We start from the raw sequence: 21982 nt of genomic DNA, 5'->3' as shown, positions 1-21982 counted from the left end.
CTGCTGGGTGGCCTTTAACGGCCAACTTTTCAGTTAGCACTGAACGCATTACCCATTTACACCACCCAGGGACTGAACAGGGTCTAACCCCGTTAGGGCTCAGTCATCAATAATAATCGAAGGAATGAACCACCAAACAAGGCATGTTCTGGGGTCAGCGAGGAGGTCTCCGGTAGAGGCAGAAGCACTCATGGGGCAGAGGGTACCCAGCAGCTTTTCTGACTCCAGTGTAACTGCCCCTATGGGGCAGAGGTTCTGCCAGGCCCCCAGGTCCTGGCTGCTGGGGGGGTGCTTCTTGATTTAGCGCAGAACTCAACCCACTCAGAGTCAGCGGGGAAAAGGGAGAGCCCAGGCCGGGACAGTTTCCACCAAGGCAATCTGTGTTAAATAAAAGCAGGTGGCAGCTGGCCAGAGCACGGTACTCTCCCGCTTATCGAAAGCAGCTGTCCCGCCTCCAATTACAGGGCCAGAGGGGGCAGGGCTATTTTTAGCTCCCAGTGTTTGGCTGAGCAAAGACCTGCCTTGCGTGTAGGTAGCGGTATGTACCGAGGCATTCAGAGAGCTGCCAGTGGAGGCAGAGGGGGTGTAGAAGAAATGGCACGGGAGCCCTGGGTGGGCAAGAGATTGTTCTGGGTTCTGCCCACCCCCAGTTCCATTCTCAGGGTCCCAAACACCAGAGAGAGAGAAGAAAAATGCTGCCAGCTGCTGACGGAGGTGAGCAGATGCTGGGCGCCCACTCTCGGAAGCTGGAGACCCGGCTGGCGTCCAGCTGCCCACCAGCTGTCTGACCGGTGGCCCTGTGGCCAGGGAGGGGGTACAGGAAGTGCCCCATGCAGCTGCTGGGGGACAAGAAGATAGCCAGGTGGACAGTGACTGTAACCCGTGTTCCTGAGTGGGGTGTTGCCACCTTTTTAAGGATCAAGAGGGGTTCACAGCTTGCTGGGCAAATCTGGGCAAGTCGTCATCCCTCTCTGGGCCTCAAAAGGATCCACCCAGCAAGCAGTTCACTCAGGGCCTTCTGGATTTAGCAGCTAAACTTTTTAATCATACGAAATCTTACACTGCCAAGATCCCAGTATGCAAAACCAGATGAAGTTCATCTGTAACTCCAACTCCTGTAAATGAGCAAAACAGGCCAGGTGGAGTCTGTGTGGACCCAGCCAGCGACTCTGTGCAGCCGCATGGGAAGACTAAAGCATCTAATCCGAGAGAACCAGATGCTTTTCAAGAGAAGCCGGAAATCCGGAATTTCCTGTGCAATCTCCCAGCTGTTCAATGCTGATATCTAATCCCACGTTCTCTGAAAACAGCACGTGAGCCAAGGAAAACACATCTGCGAGCTGCACTGGGTCAGTGGGAAGGGTGTTCACACAGGGTGAACAGCATGCACAAAGGCCCTGAGTGAGGACGGAGGCTGGGAAGCCAGGCATCTGCCAGGTGACGGGGGACTGGGGACACAGGCAGCAAGGTCCAGTGTTCCAGAAAGGCATAACTCAGGGCAGTGTGGAGGTGAGCTGGGAACTCAGGAGCTGGTCAGCCTAGCTCGGTGGGGAGTCAGAGGTACAGGGAATGGGGGACTGGCTGAGGGTTAGGATGAGTCAGCTTGAACCCCTCCACCCTTCCTGCCTGCTCCTGGTGTCAATTACCCAGTCAGCGTTTACTGGGCCTACTAGGTGGCAAGCCCTAGGCCAGACACAAGGAATACATAGGTCAGTCTTTCAGTCTTCCCAGGAAAGCCCTGAGCTGCACCCAGTGGACCACTTCCTACCCAGGACAAGAATCCCCTTTGTCTGGACTGCCCACTCCATGCGCTGTGAGTGCCATGAGGGCAGGGACTTGGGTGTTTATGTCCATCCCTGTAAGCCCCCTGTTTGCTGTTTCTGAAGATGCCTGTGGCAATGTTTGCAAATCATTACTGATCATCTCTTACATGCTAAGACCCTGCACTAGCCCAGGACACAGGTGGATGAGACAGCAAGGCCGCTTGCACCTTGGACATCAATAAATGAACAGATTGACACCTAGCCGCAACCATGGACTCAAACATACCGACGATCATGAAGATGGCACAGGACCAGGCAACGCTTTGTTCTGCTATACATAAGGTTGCCATGAGTTGGAGCTGACTGATCACAACTAACAGCAACAATCTAATCTGTCAAGGGTAGAACCAAAGGCCTCTACCTCCCTCCAGGACACTCCCACCCTACTGTGTCCTCTGAGCTTTGATATCTCCAACCACACCCGCATCCAGGGCCTGTTTGAGGAGTTCTATCTCCGTTCCTACCCCTTCTTAGGATCTTCCAGTGGCTTCTCAGACACCCAGAATAAAGTCCGAACCCCTTCCAAGGCCCTGCATAACGTGGTCCCGCTCATCCCTGTGGCCTCGTCTCCCCCGCCCCTCCACCCCACTCACACCATTCCAGCCACATTGGCCTGGAACTTCCCCATCCACTCAAAGCTCATTCTGACCTCAGGGCTTTTGCACCTGCTTTTCCCTCTGCTGAAGCGCTCGTGGCTCATGGTTAAGAGCTCAGCTGCTAACCAAAAGGTTGGCAGTTCAGATCCATCAGCCACTCCCTGGAAAGCCTATGGGGCAGATCTACTCTGTCCTATAGGGTCGTTGTGAGTCAGAATCGACTTGACGGCAACAGATGCCCTCTGCTGAAAACGCTGTTTCCCCAGGTCATGGCTGGCTCTTGCTTTTCAGTCAGATTGTTGTTTAAATGTTGGTTCCCCTAAGAGCTTCTCCTGACCACGCTGGCTGAATAAACACCTCCATTTCCTCTCCTCCTTACATGGATCTACTGATTTCCATACAGCATCCATCAACCCTCTGAAATTACCTTAACTTATTTGTCTATTTTCTGCTTTCCCCACTGAACTGTTATCTCCATGACAGCAGGACTGTCATCTGTCCCGTTCACTGTGGGCATGTGGTAAGGACTTAATAAAAACACTGCATGAATGGACTGAGTGACTCCATTTGTCTCCGTAACACATCTGAGGCTCCTAGAGAGCAAAGCCATTGTTCCTCCCATGGTGTCCCCACGAAAATATACAAATTGTATTCCTTTTTTCACGGGGTACCTATTAGTTTTGTCTCTGAGTAGGGCAGACACAGGTTGCTCCTTAAACCCAATACACATTTCCATCATTCCTGGTGGGCGTGCCATGTGCATTATCTTATTACATCCTCCAACAATCCTATAAGGCACATTTTATTAGCGCTCTTTAATAGATCATTTACTGAGGCTCAGAGAGATTAAGAAACTTTCCCAGAATCACACAGCTAAAAAAGTAAGGGAATTAGGATTAGAGTCCAAGTCTGACCCAGAGCTCAGCCCTTGAAGGTTAGAAAGATAAATCAGACCCTTTCTGCATTCACGTGGCTCCCCGTCTAGTAGCAGAAATGGATATGGAGAAAGCGAGTATCAAGGAAACGTGAAATATGCTGAAGAGATAAAGATACAAAAAAGATACAGCAGAGTGCCATGGGCGAGAGCACAGGCTCTATAGTCACCCCATCCTGTTCTCAAATTCAGCTCCCCACTTCCTGGCCATGTGGCCTTGAGCAGGTCTCATCCCCTCTCCATGCCTCAGTTTCCACACCCTTAAAATGGAAATAATGGCAGTGACCTGGGTCACACAGTTGTATGAGGATTAAAAGACACAGCCAAATGCCAGCACCTAGAGCAGAGAAAGGGCTCAGTAAATATTTCTCCGCTGCCGATGCCTCCTCCCGAGGGGACCAGGGACACATCCAGGAGGAGCAGACTCCGCAGCTGGGCCCCAGCAGGAAATAGTAGAGACATGAGACGGGGCTGGGTGCACAGCAAAGCCCTGCAGGGAGGTTGGTCCTTAAGACCCAGGTGGTTACAAAACAAGCTGCAATCCTGGACCCATTTCAAATGGGCAGTAAAAGTCATCTCCCCTAATCCTTCCTGAGGAGACAAGAAACCCCTCTGAAGCTCTAATCATAGGCCTGCTTGGTTATCCCATCCGGCCGGACTCCTCTTGCCCAGCAGCTTGGCAGGAGACGAGGAGGTTGTCCAACCCCGGAGGCCCGGAAGCAAGCCCCTCCACTGAGAAAAACCTCCTTTCCGCCTGAGATTAGGGATTAGCCAACAAAGGTCAGCAGGACTGCCCCTTCCCGGCCTCCCCAGCTTGCAATACATCAGTGCTCACACTCTCCACAACCCCCAGAGAGCTTGGGAGCTGAGGCCACTAACCTTGAAGGCAACTGGGCGGCCCAAGTCCAAAGGCGGCCAGCCACCCCTCTGAGGTCCAAGCACCCCAAAACCTCCTGCCTGTTGCCCTTCTAACCATGAGCCTCAGACCACCACCAGTCAGCCCTCCCCCAACTCCACACTTGGTCTCCAACAGCCTGTCAACTGGATGTCTGCTAGGCTTCTCAATCTTCCTTCACATGTCCAAAACTGGGCTCCTCCTCTATCCCCCCAAAACCTATCCCTGCCATCCCCATCTTTCTCCACCCACTTCCAGGCCACCACCCTGGCCCTGTGGACCTCCCACCACTCTGGCTGCTCCTCCTCAGGATCCTTTGCTGGTTCCTCCTCTGAAGGACGTTGGCCCAGTCCCTACCTCTCCTCGCTCCTCTCGTTCCCTGCAGATTATACTCAGTCTCGTGGCTTCAAAGACCATCGAAATGCTAAAGTCTCCTACACTTACGTCTCCAGCCCAGGCTTTTCACCCCAAACCAGGGTTTTTTTCCAACCAACAACTTAATGCCAGAGTCATCTCTAACCCAACACATCCCAAACTGAGTCCCTGAGCTCCACTCCTGGCCCCCGAAACCTGTGCCTCCCGACCTCTTCCTCTCCCTCTTGGAGGCGGCAACTCCATCCTGCCAGTGGCTCACCACCCATACACAGCTCCTTCTTTTTTCACCCCATCAGCAAATGTGGCCACTGCCACCTTCAACACTATCCAGTATCTGACCACTTCTCTCCACCTCCACTGTCATCACTCTGGTCCAAGCCACTATCATCTCTCGCCTGGTCTACGGCAGGGGATGTCAGCCCGCTTTCATTCTAAGCCTCCTCAAAGGCTTTTTGGAAGTGTTGCTGCTGTTGTTGTTAGTTGCTGGTGAGTCAATTCCAACTTACGGTGACCCTAGGTGTGCAGAATAGAACTGCTCCCTAGGGTTGTGAAGGCTGTTAGCTTTTGGAAGCAGATCACCAGGCCTATCTCCTGCAGTACCTCTGGTGGGCTCGAACCACCAGCCTTTGGCTAGTAGTTGAGCGCTTAACCATCTGCGCCACCCAGGGACTCCTTTTTAGAAGTGGGTGAGGTATAAATAATAAATTCTAAATAAAGTCCCTGTCTCACATGCAAACCTGTCTTTGGGAGGGAGGGAGCCCTCGGCATTCATCCGTCCTCTCCAGGCATCTAACATCATGTATAGCACATAACAGGACCTCAAGATGGCCTGAAAATTTTACGTGGGTTCTATCTATTTCCTCTGCCTCTCTGCGCCTAGCCAAATTCTAGGCCCACAGAAGAATTTTAAAAAGGAAGGGAGGGAAAGGGAAAGAATAAGGGCAGTGAGAAAAAGGAGCTGGGGAGAGACCAAAGAAGAAAAAAAAAAGGCAGGTGCTGAAGAACAAAAGGAGAGAAATTATCAGGAAGAGAAAAACACCTAGACTTGGCCCGCAGCCCTGGGCTGGACAGATCTCCCCCAGGTGGCCCTTTGATAGTAACATCTACAGGTATTTGTCTGATGCAACACTCATGTGTTTGGAGCAGGCTGAACGCATCAACTTCTTGAATGGGGAACCCTTGGATTACAGATGAGAAGCCTGAGATCTAGAGAGAGGAAGAAACACATCGAGGTCTCCCCCCTTGGTCCCTGGCAGGGCCAGGATTAGAACTCAGGGCTCCTGACCACTCCTGGCCCCTCGCACAGGTGAACGAGACTCAACACCAGAAGATGGAGTTTCTGATCCAGATTGGCACATCTCTGCTCTGAACCTGTGGTCCTCGGATATAAAAATGGGGGTGGGGACAATGTTTGAGGCTATGTTTCCTAGAAGCAACTGGAGGCCCTAAGTACTGAAAAGGATATGGGACCCTTCTCCTCCCCCTCACATGTAACTCTAAATGAAAGCAATGCCCACCACACAGTAAATCTAAGGAAGTGCTACAAAGCTCAGAGTTTTCCCTTGATAAGGACTGGATTTTTTTTTTTTTTTTAATTATCAAATTCTTTCAAAAACATTTCTGGACTGCCCCTGTTTAGTTACTATCCTTAGCACTATAGTGGGGCACCAACGGGGTCTTCTGTGCTGGAAAACTCCCCTGGCAACAGTAGTGGTAGTGGAGGAACACACCACAGTGTTAGCTGACCACAGGAGGGAGGGGGCCAGCTCAGCCTCAAACTCAGACAGGGCCTCAAGGGAGGTGCTTTGGGATGTCTCCAAGGAGGGCTACATAGTAACAATGAGGTCAACCACAATGAAGACCCACCTCCGCTCTTCTTGCCCTTCCGATGCCTGGTAACCAGCTCCCTGCATTAAATATCCCTCTGCTCAAAACACCTAGAGTGGCCTCTTTTTCTGAGGACTACACAGACTGCTTCAGCAGCGTTTGTCAATCCATGATGAGCAACTTGTGAAATCAATTTCATGGGTCTTGCCCAGCACTATTTTTTAATTACTAGGATAGGATAGGACAGGGTTGAATAGAAGTTTTCAGAGCGCATGGAACATAATAAGTTCCGTGAAATTTTTTCTTCAGTCATATAGCATATGTATGTGTGTGCCAGGTCATAATGTAAAACTTACATTTGCTGTGGGTTATAATCAAAATAGTTGGAAAGACCCTGATATGCAGACCCCTGCCTTCTTGACCTCTGAAGGCTGCTCCACAAGGATTGGGGCCCTTTAGTGGTTCTGCCCAGGAAGGCTCCTGGGGGGAGGTGCAGGGCTGGGAGGAGTCCCACCTCCAGAGGAGACCCCAGGGAACCGACCGAGGCCGGGGTGGGTCACTCACTTGCCGAAGAAGCACTTAGGCACGGTGCTCAGCTTCCTCCGGCGGTCCTTGATCAGGTTCACCTTCTTGCTCATCATCATGTGGTAAAGCTTCTCCCCCTTCTCTGAAATCATGACGTAGGCGTCCCGCTCCATGCCTAGCTTCAGGCCTAGGAAGGGGGCACGGTCAGCGCTGGGCAGACCACCAGAGCCAGGGGGCAGAGGGAGCAGGCCTGCAGGTCCTGAAGCCTGGCCCTCTAGTCACATAGCCTACAATTATCTACAGCACGCTTGCTGTACGTCAATCACCGTTCTAAGTACCTGCCATTGAATCCTCACAAAAAACCTCGTAGGAGTGGGGGTGGCTAATCTCCCCCATTTTACAGATGGCAAAGTTGAGGCCCAAAACCAAAAAAACCAAAACCCAGTGCTGTCGAGTCGATTCCGACTCATAGCGACCCTATAGGACAGAGTAGAACTGCCCCATAAAGTTTCCAAGGAGCACCTGGCAGATTTGAACTGCCAACCCTTTGGTTAGCAGCCGTAGCACTTAACCACTATGCCACCAGGGTTTCCAGTTGAGGCCCAGCGAGGTTAAATCCTGGAGTAATCAGGGATCAAGCCCTCAACCCAGGAGCTGGACTACAGAGCTACATTCTTAACCACTCTACTATGCTGCCTTCTCAACCTGAGGTTGGGTTTCCAAATCCAGAGGTTATCAAAAAGCCTGGTGAGATCTTTATTCCAGGTAGTGACGGAAGCCTGGTCGTTCTTCCAGGCAACACACCAGAACCCCGAGTCCATTCCCTGCTCCTCATCTTCTACTTGGACCCCACCCAATCCTGACGATAAAAGCAATGACAAATGATAGCAGGAAATGCTTTACATCTGCCTTTTAGTCCTCATAAGAAGCCTAGGCAGCAGATACCATTATCCCCGTTTTATAGATGAAGAAACTGAGGCCCGTGGAAATTAAGGTCTCTGTCTAAGACTGACTAGTGAGAAGTGGTGGAACCAAGATTTGGGCCCAGGAAGTTTTGGCTCCAGATCTGAGCTTGTAATCGCTACTCCTATCACCCTAAAAACCCAGCCCCGACATCAGGGTTTGGACAACACCCTGAATCTAACAATCGAGGCCCACACAGGCCACCCCTGATCACATACGCCCGGCACTGATCACAGCCCTCAACTCAGACCACAAAGATACTAGCAGCTGCACCCAGGCCAGGCCACACCCTGAACCCCACCCCCAGTCCTGATGGCACATCCAGCCCTGCTCAGTTTCAGAGGTCACAAACTGCCTGACCAACAACCAAGTTCAGAGTTTATTTGGCCTGATGGCATTTTAATAAATTTTGAGGTAACATTTAAAATCAGAAAATAAGACCCCTAAAAATTCAGGTGAAAAAAAAAGAAAACCAATTGATCTAGCCATGCTCCCAAGAGGTGATAGGGACATGTGCTTGGGTGGAAGTGGGGAAAGGAGACGGTGGATGGATCTGGCGTGTCTGCGGAAGGCAGAACTAAAGGCCTTGTTGATCTATCCCACGGGGGCAGCGGGGGAATCAAGGGTGACAAGAAACATTAGAGTCTGAGCTCCTGAGCATATGGAGTCCATTTGCCGAGATGGGGAAATCAGGAAGGGCAGGTATGGGGCAGAAAGTAGAGGAACTGGAGAACTTTGTTTCAGACAAAGTCAGTGTGAGGTGCCATGACACACCAAGTGATTTCAAGCAGGTGGCTGGATATGGAGGAAACTGGGCCTCAGTTTTCTCTTCTGTAAAATGGGAGGTGGGGAGGGCTTTGAGGGTCATGGGTCAAATTTCCAAGCGTGGTTAAATCCAAGTCCTCATTGTAGCTGCATAGCCACCCTGTCATAGGAACTTTTACCCCCATTTATCAGGTCTCGGCACAACAAATGCCTCAACACAGCTCTATGACCACCCCCAGCCCCACCCAGATGTCACATACACACCCACTTCCTTATGTAGGCTGCCTCCGGGGTCCTGCCAGAGGGGTTCCCTGACTGAGGCTATTGGTGGCCCCAAAGGACTCCACTCCCAGAGTCAGACTTGGTGGATCTCAAAGAAAGAAAACCCCAGGCAAAAGGGGTAGGGCCATGCAGAGGGTGAGGCAGTGGGGACTCCCCCAAAAGGAAAGGGGTACTTGGGCAGCACCTCAGATTCTAATCCACAAGAGTGAAGGGTGCCAAGAATCTCGGGCCAACCGACCCCATCAGCATGACTCTGAATGAGTCCCTTCTCCTTGGGCCTCAGTTTCACCATCTGTCCAGTGGGCTGGAGCAGACAACCTTAGGTAACCTCTGATGTACCATCAAGTTAGGAAATGGTCCCAGAGCTCTCCGTTCAAAGCCCTGATTCTTACAGCCTCTGACCTTTCTGGATAGGACTGTAAGCTCCCCCTCTAGGCACAGCTCACCCTCTGCAGAAGCAACCAGCCTGGGGAAGCCAAACAAACCCCAGGGATCCTAGAAAGCCACCCAAAGCTGCCATTCTTGGGAGGGCCTGGCAAGGGCCCAAGCACTCACTCTCACGCTGCTCCCGCTCACGGATGATGGCATCCAACCACTTCTGCTTCTCCTCCGCCGTCTTGGCCATGCAGACAAACCACTTGTTCTTAGCCGTGTTGTGGATCTTCCAGCCATTGGTAACAGTGTAGCCATTGCTGTGGTAATCCGCTGGCGGGGGCAGGAGGCAAAGGAGGGTGAGTGTGAACTCAGCTGTACAACTCTCGGTATTTCACACTGAGCACTTGCAAGTGAGGGGTGTGGGACCAGCCCTTCCTGCTCCAGAACGACAGGGCCAGGGCATTAACAGGGACCGGGATTCGGAAGCCCTCCAGTGCTCACTCTTCTCTTGTCTATTTTCTGGTGGGAGAGGAGGACATTCTCCCAACCCCTCAATTATAGGGAGCATTTTTTTCAACGTACTCAACTGCTAATCAAAAGATTGAAGGTTCAAGTCCGCCCAAGGCACCTCAGAAGAAAGGTCTAACGATCTACTTCCAAAAAGAAGCCACTAAAAACCCTATGGAGCACAGTTCTCTGACATGGAGTTGCCGTAAGTCGGGGTTGACTTGACGGCAACTGACTTTTTTTTTTTTTTTTCCTAAGACCTCGCAGCCCTGGCACAGGCTCAGGGGTAGCTCATGGGAGACCCCTGCCCAGAGCCTAGGAATGCTTCCCAGCCTCCTCAACTATCTTACTCAGGCACTTGGGTTACTTTGAACCTCAGTGCAAACCCAACTATGCCCTTCACACTGCTGGTTTGGATGCTAAACAGCAAACCTCTTCGCAAACAGGTTGGTATTAGCCAGTGTAGCTGAAGACGGTCATACCCTGCATCTGAGAAGGGTCCACAGGTTTCAGGAGACTGCCAAAGGGCTTGGCAGCTCAAAAACAACCAAGAACTCTGCCCTAGACAAACTCAAGGACACATATACCAAGAGATGCCTGCAAGACGGTTGGGCATCACTATTCACAAGGTGGACAGTGACAACAGCCCCCAGAGTCCATCACCAGAAGAATGGCTACATTGTGGAATATACCCACAATGGAATACTCCACCACCACGGAAATCAACCAACTACAAAGAGCTACACGTAGAAACATGGAGGAATCTCACCCACATCGTGCTGAATGAATGAAGCAAGATGCAAAAGAATGTAGCCAGCATCTTTCCAACATAATATAAGGTTTAAACAGGGAAAATCAAAATGTTCAGTAATGCATGTTTAGGAGGTAAAAATATTTTTAAAAAGCAAGAAAGTGATTATCACAAAGTTCAGACAGAGGTTAGTTCTTCTGGAAGGAAGGAGTTGTGATCACAAGAGAGCTGATGAGGGACTTCTGGGGTGCTGGCAGTGGTTTTTTTTCTTAACCTGGATGTTATGTATTGAATTGCGTCCCCCAAAAATACGTGCTGGAGTCCTGATACCAATACCTGTGGATGCAATCCGATTTGGAAATAGGGTTTTCTTTGTTATGCTACGTCAGTGTACAGTGTGTCTTAACCCTAGTTTCCAGAGTGACATAAAGAACGGCACAGACACAGAGACGAGCAAGCACTGAAGGGGCATGGATGCCACCCAAAGATTGACAAAGAACTGAGGAACACTGGGGCTACAGAAGCTGAGAAAAGGGTCTTCCCCCAGAGAGAGTTTTCCCTGTAGCTGGTGCCCTGAATTTTGACTTCTAACCGTCTAAACTGTGAGAAAATAAAATTTCTGTTCTTTAAAGCCATCCACTTTTGGTATTTGTGTTACAGCTGCACTAGACAACTAAGACACTAGCTGGCTACCTGGGTATTTGCTTTATGTTTCAGGCACTTTTCTGTAGGTAGGTTACATTTCATAATAAAACCAAAGAACCAGATCCTTTGCCATCAAGTGGATTCTGACTCGTAGCAACCCTACAGAACAGAGTAGAACTGCCCCATAGGGTTTCCAAGGCTGTGATCTTTATGCAAGCAGACTGCCGGCATCTTTCTCCCACAGAGCGGTTGATGGGTTCAAACCACCAACCTTTCAGTTAGCAGCTGAGTGCTTAGCCAGCCTCACATTTCACAATAAGGAGGAAAAAATCATTTAAATGAAATAGGACCAAGAAGCAGGAGGCACTGGGCTCAGGCAAGGTCTAGGGGAGGGGGTTACCTGTCCCATCTTCCACGTTCTCCACCTCCATGACTTCTGTATTGATTCGACCCCTGAAGATGTAGAGGGAGCCATTGATGGATTTGGTCCTCTTGGTTGATTTCTTGCTCCCGGTGACCCTGAAACAAAGTGGGAAGTCATCGTGCCCTGCACCTCACACCAGACTACAAATGTTTTCAACAGAGCAAAGGGGAGAGCAGAAATATTGAGGGGAAGCCAGGGCGAGCAGAGGGTTAGGAGTATTAAGAGTGGGGGATCTACAAGTGGTGCCTGTGCGGATTGAGCAAGTCACTTCTCCTCTCCCAGCCACGGTTTCCTCATCTGTAAAATGGGTACAACCTTGCTGACCTTACAGAGCTACTTTTCGGCTAACAGGAAACATCAGAAGAGAATCCAACCAGAAACAGAAACCCATTCTTCTTGGCTAGAAGGTAGGAAAAGGCCATTCAGTTTCCCATAAACAGACAGGTACTTTCTGAAACAAGACCAGAGAGGAAGGAGAGCTTGGGCTGCTCCATATTCCCCAGAACTGGTATTTTATTTCTCATTTTGGCCACGCTGACGGGTACATAGTAGAACTTCATTAACCATTTCATTTGTATTTCCCTGATGAGTAACCTTTTCATGTTTATTCACCATCTGGTATTTTCCTTTGGAAAATAACTGCCCCTTGCCCATTTTTCTGCTGGGTGATCTTTTCCTGAATGATTTATAGCAGGGGTTGGCAAACTTCTTCTGAAAAGGGCCAGACAGTAAATATTTTCAGCTTTGCAGGCCATATGGACTCTGTCCCAACCACTCAACTCTAGCCTTGTGCTGCGAAAGCAGCCATGTTGTTGCTGACGATAATGGCTCAGAGTAGAATTGCTCCACAGGGTTTCCAAGGCTGGGACTTTCTGGAAGCAGGTCACCAGCCCTGTCTTCTGAGGTGCCTCTGGGTAAGTCTGAACCACCAACTTTTCAGCTACTAGCTGAGTGCTTAACTGTTTGCACCACCCAGAGACACAGACAATACAAAAAGGAATGGATGTGGCTATATTCCAATAGAGCTTCATACACAAAAACAGGCAGAGGACAGAATTTGGTTTATAGGACTTCTTTATCTATTCTGCATAACTCCATTGTCAGCTATATGGATTGCAAGGACCTTCTCCCAGTCTGTGGCTTACCTTTTTACTCTGTTCACGATATCTTTTGGTGAATAAAAGTTCTTAATTTTGACACATTCTAATTTATCTATTTTTCCTTTATAATTTATTTTTTATCCTACTTAAGAAATCTTTGCTTACCCCCAGAACATAAAAATAAAATATTCTCCTATGTTTACTTCTAGAAGCTTTACTGTTTTATCTTCCACATTTAAACTCTATGAAAACAGTCGGCAGACACCTAGCAGCTTCAGGCATTTCCTGTGACCATGTCAGAGTCAGGCTGGAGTTCCATCCATCATTGCCCGGTCCCTGGACCTCTCAGAGTCCAGTCCTCTGGCTCTCTATCCAGAGGCAGGAATGCTAGCAGCCTGCCAGGTTCTCTCCAGAGACAGACGTGCCCTTCCCCTCTGGCCAGCCAGGCTCATTCCAGAACAGAGGCAGGGAATGGCCTTAAAGTTGCTGTGGCAACCACAGGAAAGGCCCAAAAAGGCCCACAGGGAATCCGGCACAGCTGGATTCAGATGCTCTACCTCGATAGGTAGAACTGCCCCACGGAAGGAAGGGCCTGCACTAGGGTAGCCAAAGGCTGAGCAAACTCGGCCAAAAGTTGGGAGCAGTCACAGAGGCCTGAAGGGACATTCTGTTTTCTAAACTCCAGCGTTCTGGGAAAAGTGCCTGCTTCAGACAGCCCAGGGCGGGGCAGTGGGGAAAGGCAGGGGGTGGACGCTGGCAGCAGGCTTGGAACTGCCAACGGAGGACTCTCAGGATGGCCCCAGGGAGGACAGGGAGGAAGGAAGGAGGGAGTAAAAGGAGACTTTGGTGGGGATGGGGGAGGGAGGACAGGAGGACATGAGACAGACACAGGCAGACCTAAAGGTGCGGGCAGGGTGAAGCATCAACGAGGAAAAGAGAAGCTGAACCAGATGGGAGATGGTAGAAGAGGAAGACCAAGGCCTTTAACAAGAAGGACCAAGTCCCAGAACAGGGAAGAAATGGCAAAGCGGAAGGGGGCCTGTGGTTAAAGCACCTACGGTGTGCCAGAGGAAACCTGTGGGGAAGCTCTACTCTGTCCTATAGGGTGGCTATGAGTCGGAATCGACTTGACAGCAACGGGTTTATATGTCAGAGGCTATACCCATGCACTAGCCATGCCATCGCACTGAATAAGGACCCAATAGGCGGAGGTAAGCTGGCAATAACAGTAATAGCAGCTAACCTTGACTTTGTGCACTTACTGTGTGCTACATATGTAACACATTTAAATGTGTAACATACTTAATCCTCACAACAACTCTATGAGGCAGACATGATAATTAGTCCTATTTTACAGATAAGGAAACTGAGGCACAGAGCTACAGAAATGGCTGAATACGGATTCAATGAAAAGGAGCCTGGATCTTAACCAGACACTACTGTCAAAAGGGGTTTATCTTCCTCATTTTATAGATGAGGGAACTGAGGTTCAGAGTGACCCTGCAAAAGGAAGGAAACAAAGAGAAGCCCACACATGCACATGAAATGCCCATTCACCCTGCGTCTTTCTCGCCACAACCTTAGGAGGCCAGAAGAAACAGATGAGGAAATGAGCCTATGAGACATGGCCGGGCCACAAAAGCAAGTCAGAGGCAATGCTGGAAGCAGGGTTTGGGCCCTTGGCTCTAGATTTTGCTAGATAAAGGATAAAGAAGCCTCTGGAAAGTCAACATTTCATCCCTAAGACAAATAACAGGAAGGAGAATTCAAGAAGAGCTATTTTGGTCAATTGAGACCAACCTGTAAGCAACATAACTGAAAGGCAGGAATCTCTCCATCCTCAAACCTACCCACTCATTTACCACCCACCCATTCAACACTGACTCGTGCCCCCAGTCCTCCAACCATCTACCCACCCCTCCATTTCCTAACTCTGTCCAACCGTTCGTCCATCTATCCGCTCATCCACCCAAAGATCCAAACTTCCACACCTGAGTTCAATCGCCCCAGCAGCTATCAACCAACCTTCTATCCATCCATCAACACACCCACCCATCGACCGTCTATCCACTAATCCCCAAACTTCATCATCCACCTATGCTCCCAATTATATAACCATGCAGCCAACCATCCATTCGCCCGCTTTCTCAACAAACCCTACATGAAGGCCTTCAATCCTCTATCTAAACATGCCTCTGCCCATTTACCATACTTTCATATCCATTTCTCCAGCTACCCAAACATCCACACACTCCCCCAACTTTCCAACTATCCCTCCATCTGGCCATCTCCTAAATTTCCAACCATTCGACCATTCACGCATTCATCCACATATCTCTCTCTTCTTCCCCCGTGTCATCTACCATCCATTCATTTCCCAAACCCCCAATCACCTATCTATCCTTCTTCCCATTTGCCCAGGCATCCTATCCTTCACACTTCAGTCACACACACCTCTGTATCTATCTACCTACCCATCCATTCACCAAGTCCATAGTTCTCAGACTTTACAAAGTGCAAGAAGGACACAAAGAGGAGAAAAATGCCCTGCTTCACTCAAAAAGTTCAACAGGTAGAAGAGCCCCCCATCAAGCCTCTTATCCTAAGACCCTACAATCACAGAATGTTGGTATTGCTAAGAATCTCCAAACTTCCATGAGCATCTAGACCTATGCTGTCCAACACAGTAACCACAGGCCACATGTGGCTACTTAGCACCTGAAATGTGGCTAGTCTAAATTGAGATGCACTGTTAAGCGTAAAAAACACACCAGATTTTAAAGACTTTGTACAAAAAAAAATGTAAAACACCTCATCAATATCTTTTGAATTGATTACATGTTGAAATGATAATACTTTGGGATTCTTGGGATATATCAGGATAAAAAAATATTTTCTTTAAATTCATTTTGCTTGTTTTTTGTTTTGTTTTACATTTTTTTAATGTGGCTGCTGGAAAATTTTAAATAACCTATGTGGCTCATACTATATTTCCACTGGACAGCTCTGATCTAGAACAAACCCCTCAACTTACAGAAGAGAAAAGAGAGGCCCAAAGAGAGAGGTGACAAGCCCAAGGTGTCAATGCTAAAGAAAAGTGGAGAGGTGAGACCCAGTCCCAGCCTCCTGGTCCACCGGGGCAGCCCAGGCCCCCAGCAACTGACCTGGATTTCCGCTTGCAGTAGACAAGGAGGTTGTCAAAGAGGAAGAAGGCTCTCTCCTGGATGTTGCCTGCAGAGATTTTCAACAAAGTCCCCTGCAGGAGGAGCTGGGTGCAGATGTCCGTGAGGTTGGAGCCCTAGGTGGGGGCGGGGAGCACAGTGGGTGAGCCAGCAAACCCAGGAGAGCAACTCAGGAATGTAGCTTCCTTCCCCAGAGGCAGAACGTACCACCCTGCCCCCTCCACACTCCAAAATATCCAAATGCACCTCTGTGGGTAAATCCATCAGCAGACAGAAAACCAAGACCACCTGACTGATGGCTTCCATCTGTTGGACACGCCAGAACAATCCCAGGAATGTGACAGTTTCACAGACGAGGGACTTGGGGTGAAGGGACTTACCCAGCTCTCATAGCTAACAGCATGCCCTGTTTTGGGCATCTGGGTTTTGTTTGTTTTGTTGGTGGCTTTTTTTTGGCCTATCCCTTCCTCCTATATCTTGGCTTGTCATTATACCCCGTGCACAAGAATGCCATTTCCCTACAGTCCGAGCCTTTATCGAGCACCTGCCACTGTATTCCCAGCACCTGCAACACTCACTGACACACAGCAGGTACTCAATAAATGCTTGTTCAGCTGGTGACTGATTCAATGCAAGCACGCATTGGGGCAGGATTCAAAAAGCATGGAGCCTAGTTCAGGATGGGAGTGTAGATACAACAGCTCCTCAGCTCCATCCGGCCACTGAGGCTAAGTGACGGGAGGCGGGGGGTGGCTACGACACCAAGGATGTGTGACGTTTCACAAAATGTGGTGAGGTTCAGGGCGGTGTGGTCAGAGAAGCCAAGAGGGAGGGCTGAAGTGGGCCCTGGAAGACGGCCAGGATAAAGGGGCTGAAGATCCGTAAGGAGAAACGAAGTCCTGATACATGCTACGACATGGATGACCCTTGACAACATCAGCTGAGTGAAGGCAGTCAGTCACAAAAGGACACAGACTGTATGATCTCACTTATACAAGATTTCTAGAATAGGCAAATGTATAGAGACCAAAGTTTATTCGTGGTTACCAGGGGTGGGCAGGAGGGAGGGGAAAAGGAGGAATCAGTATTTAGAAAGCGCTGAGGGTCTGTTAATGAGGTGGAAAATTTGGCAACAGGTATGCTGTGATGGTTGCATATCACGAGTAATGTAATCAATGCCCCAAAAAAAAAATGTTTTTGATTAAAAAAATAATTTTTTTAAAAAAAGGAGGGTGAAGATCGGGATCAGGGAAGATCCTGGCTGGGAGGGGTCTTCAGGGGCCAGAGACCACACGGATCTGGCTAGAGCTCCAGGAAGACCCAGGTGGGACAGGAAGACCCAAAGTTCTGAGAGAAGAGGCTTGAAAGAGACCTTGGAGGGCACGGAAATGCCACCCGAGGTAGCCCGCCAGATTCCCGTGAATCCATGTTCCTCTTCCTTCACAGGAAGAGCTTCAGCTGGCTCTTGACTGTCCAACCAGACTACCCTTCCCAGCCTCCCTTGCACCAGGTGAGGTCATATGACTAAATTAGTGCCAGTGTCCCTCACCTCACACCACTTCCTTGAAAACAAATTGCTTCCCCTCATCTTCCTCTTTCCACAGACTGGAGGACAGCCGCAGTGGTGGTGGCTTACACCCTAGCAGATGGTGAACAAGGTGGTGGAAGAAAGCTGGAAGCTACCGAAGCAGAGCCGCCCCGCCTCTGGCCAGCATGCCCACCTGTGTACTGCCATTGTGAAATAAACTTTCATCTCATTTACCAGCAGCCGGCAGAGAGCTGATTCTGACTTATGGTGATCCCATGTGTGTCTGAGTAGGACTGTGCTCCATAGGGTTTTCAGTGTTTTTCTGATTTCTGCATAAGTGGATCACCAGGCCTTTCTTCTGAGGTGCCTCTGGGTAGATCTGAACCTCCAACCTTTTCGTTAGCAGCTCAGCACGTTCACCGTTTGCGCCACTAGGGACTCCTCCTCTCATTTGGGATGTCCTCCTTGCAGGAGTCAAACATATACTTTAACTAACACATCAAGACAAGGAAGTAGCCATCAATGGGCGGCATGGACATTCGGGCCCAAGGACTATTACGCAAAAGCAGTGTTTTGGGGGAGATACATTTGGTGGCCTGAAGAATACAGTGAAGGGGTTTACAAACAGGGGTTCTCATGACCAACTCAGAGAAGAGAGAGGGAGAACTGCTTGCAACAATCTCCTTCCCAAAACACTCAATATCCAGAGGCAACGGGGAGTTCATATCCTGGTTGAAACCGGGTTTGCTGACACAATTATTTCTGAGACGCGAAAAGGGGAACTGATGAAGAAATCAAGACACAGTCTGCTCACTGTCTGCCATGGCCTTCTCACTGCCATTAGAGCTAGGTTTTGCTCCATGTCCTCAGCCAAGCTGGGCGCAGCACACCGTTCATCCCAACAATGCCCTCTGGATCCACTCAGGCTAGGAAACCAGCCTCCTTGTGGCCAACAGCTGTGCAGCCCAGGGCTGGCACCGTTAACAGCAATCACAGCACCCAGCTCGGCCAGGGTCCCACGTGGCATGCACACACGCGCATCACAGGCAAAGCTCTGAGTCTCACAGCACAGCAGCCCAGCGAAGTAACGAGCCAAGCAGCTGGATGGCCATGTGGCACTCAAGGTGCATCAGGACAGTGTCTAGAAAACAGAGATTTGGCTAACAGAGCCCCTGGCCTGCTGCACCTGCTGCACTAAGGCTTCCCTGATGACGAGTCTCTTGGACCACCACTGTCCTCACAAATAGGGTGAGTGTAACTCCCTAGGCCATGTGGCTCCACTGGTGGCCCAAGGCCAGCTCAGGGTGAACAACAGTTAGAGATGAACCCTCCTCCAGACCACAGGTCTCCTCTCCTCCTCTCGCCTCACGCACCCAGCCCACCAGCCTTTCCAGGCTCCAAAGGGGTGTTTAGCTGCTTCTATGTCTGATCCTTGGAAATCCTATGGGGCAGTTCTACTCTGTCCTATAGGGTTGCTATGAATTGGAATCAACTCTACAGCAACATGTTTGGTTTTGTATGTCTGGATCTTCACCACCTGTCTGTCAGTTTGTCGGATTGTGGTGGCTTGCATGTTGCTATGATACCAGAAGTTATGCTATCATTATTTCAAATACCAGCAGGGTTACCAATGGTGGACAGGTTTCAGTGGAGCTTCCAGACTAAGACAGACTAGGAAGAAAGGCCTGGTGATCTAATTCCAAAAATTAGCGAATGAAAATCCTATGGCTCACAACAAAATATTATCTGATATAGTGCTGGAATATGAGCCCCCTAGGTTAGAAGGCACTCAAAATATACAACAGCTGCAATAGTGGACTCAAGGATACCAACAATCACGAGGAAAGCGTAGGACCTCCTCTGTTTCATTCTATTGTACATGGGATCACCATAAGTCAGAGCCAACTCCATGCAACTAACGCCAAAATATGTCTGAACCTGGTACCTGGCCCTACTGTAGCCCCCCAGGCTCCAAGGTCCAGAGGGCTCCAAGGTCACACAAGTCTTAGAGGACCACAGAGCAGAGAGGAAGCATACTCAGCCCAGGATACTGCCTCTCTGGCCTTGGCCAAGGACCACCCAGTAAACTGTCTGAAATGACAAGCATAGCATGGGGGGAAGCCCTGTCTATCCAGCCCTGCTGAAAAGCCCTACCAGCCCCTCAGACTCTCTACAGTCCTCAAACCCAGGTCATGGGTAATTCTAAGGATCAGATAAGCAGGGAAGGGGCTCAGCACCAAGACCTCATTCCAGATAACACAGGCTTGATAAAACCGAAGCAGAAGATGACAAAAGCTACAAGCGTAGGATTTAACACGTGCTGAGTAATGTTCTAGGTACCTTGTACAAACCCTGTTAGTCCTTACAGCCTCATTTCACAGATAAGCAAACTGAGGCAAAGAACAGGGAAGTGCCCTGCAAAAGTCACATAGCTAGTAAGCAAGCTGGGATTCAAACCCACTCCCCTGCTCCCCTATCTGATACCTCTGCCTTAGTATGCCTCTTACAGGACAGCCTGAAGATTATTCTATGCAATCGACAGTCTAAAGCAGGGGTCCCCAAGGGGAGCGCCCATGTCCCCCAGGGAACACAAGGGTTCCCAGGGAGAGTAGGAAGGAAATAAGGGAACTTCTCTTTAGAGTCTTGTAAAGATTTGATGTTTCCTCTCTCCTGTTCCTTTCTTTCCCCATGTGGGCGGGTGAGCAGCTGATCGTCTCTTGAACCAGGACTAAGAGGCTGCGAGAGGAACGTGCCCTGGTTCTTTCTTATTGAGAACATGCCTTTTCTTTTTATTACTGTGAGCTTTACATGGGAGCCCATGGGGCTTGAATCTGTGATGTCCCTCTGCAGGAGAGTCACCCACACTGGGCATGACTTCTCAACAAAGCTGCCTGATGCTTTTTCCATCTATAAAAATAAGAAAGAGATCCCGCTTTGCCTACACAGCTCCTCCTGATGCTGACTGCATTTCCTCCAAGCCAGGCTGTTCTGAGCACTTTCTGTGCACCAACACAAAATCCTCACCATGGCCCACCAGGCAGGTACCGCCATTATCCAGACTTTTCAGATGGGGAAACTGAGGCAAGGGCATCACTCCGCGTAGAGGGGGTTGACTTGTTCACTCCCTTCCAAGGTACTGAGACATACTGACACTTCCTCGTGCTCAGTGAAGAGGGTTTACGGATTAATTTTTCCAATTTTCACGAAACCAGTCCTCAAGGCAAAGAAGGGCAAGTGGCTTAGAAAAGATCTTGCCAAGAAACCACAGATCAGAGATCAAACTAATGATGCAGTCCCAACGAAGAGTAGGAAAGAAAAGACCCCCTCCTCAGTACGAGCTCCTTGTCGGCCACATTCCAGGACAGAGAAGATAACCAGCCATTCAGATCAGGCAAGAGCTCAAAGAAAACAACAAGAAACTATCAAGAAGAGTATCCACAGCAGGGATCTGCAACCACCAGGGTTGCCGTTCACTGTGAACTGTGTCCTAAGCCCATACTGTCCCCTGAAGTTCTAACTACTGAGAACATGGAGCCATCACAATTAGCTTCACTCTTAAACATTACTTTTTTTCTAGCTAGAACATATTCTCTTTTCAAGTCGCCTTTTAGAATCAAACTGTATTTACGAACTTTTCTATCACATGAAAAACCATTTTCCATTTTCCATAGGACACTCATATTCCACGTCTTACTTCTCAAAATAACACCAGGGGATAAGCTCATTATTACTGAGATTAGATAAATAGGAGGAAATGAGGCCAAGAGAGCAGGACAAACTTGCCCAAGGCAAACCAAGTCCCTGTGCCTCAGTTTCCACAGCAATAAAATGGGGATAATAATGGTATCTCCCTCATAGTGTTGGAAGCATGTAATAGGTGCTCAATAATTGCAGCAATTCTTATTCCAGGACACTTTATTTCCCATTCCACCCAGAAACTGATCAAAATAAGGGTCATGGGGTTCTCGAACTACAGACTTGCATGGTCAGAAAGGACCCTAAAGACCCTTAGTTAGTTTCCCTAAGACCTTAGCAGGAGTCCTCTGGAAATCACTTCTGCTCTGGTTGCCAATGAGCTTGCTCAATACCCTCTCCAAAGAGACTCACATGAAAAATTTCTTTTCCATTTAAGTGTCAGGAAATGCTCTGTTTGCCAGAAGACCTGCTCTGCCTCTTCCTTTTTTGACAATGAGTGTTAGGAAACTTATGTGTAGTGTTCTTTTCACCTTGGCTGCCAGGAAGCTCGGAGCCCAAACAGGCAGACGCTTAAATGAGTCAACTCTTATTTCCTCTCACAGTTAGCATGTTTGCTGAAAGTGACCCCCATTCTAGCTAAAGAGATGAAAGGGGAAATCTCCCTGGGGCTTCTGGAAAAGGTTTTCCTCCACTGGTGAAGAAAGCTCTCTCTCACTGCTCCAGCCATGCCTGTCTCCTGCTTTTGAACATGTGCTACCTGAAGCTGCTGCCATTTTGGAATCACGAAGG

General features: G+C 49.3%; 1 protein-coding gene across 1 annotated transcript in view; it reads right to left on the bottom strand.

Annotated features, from left to right (window-relative positions):
* PREX1 (phosphatidylinositol-3,4,5-trisphosphate dependent Rac exchange factor 1) overlaps window positions 1-21982 on the bottom strand; it is a 221999-nt gene that overhangs the window by 62878 nt on the left and 137139 nt on the right. The window contains exons 7-10 of the mRNA XM_049870048.1: window positions 15952-16085; window positions 11664-11782; window positions 9541-9690; window positions 7015-7162 (exon numbers count right to left, since the gene is read on the bottom strand). Coding sequence (XP_049726005.1) covers window positions 7015-7162; window positions 9541-9690; window positions 11664-11782; window positions 15952-16085 — 551 coding nt within the window. The remainder of the gene's footprint in view (window positions 1-7014; window positions 7163-9540; window positions 9691-11663; window positions 11783-15951; window positions 16086-21982) is intronic.

The sequence above is a fragment of the Elephas maximus genome, chromosome 25 (genome assembly GCF_024166365.1).
Source record: "Elephas maximus indicus isolate mEleMax1 chromosome 25, mEleMax1 primary haplotype, whole genome shotgun sequence".
Lineage (NCBI taxonomy): Eukaryota > Metazoa > Chordata > Mammalia > Proboscidea > Elephantidae > Elephas > Elephas maximus.
Note: the sequence above shows the minus strand (reverse complement) of the source record. Positions and strands in the feature narration are given on the sequence as shown.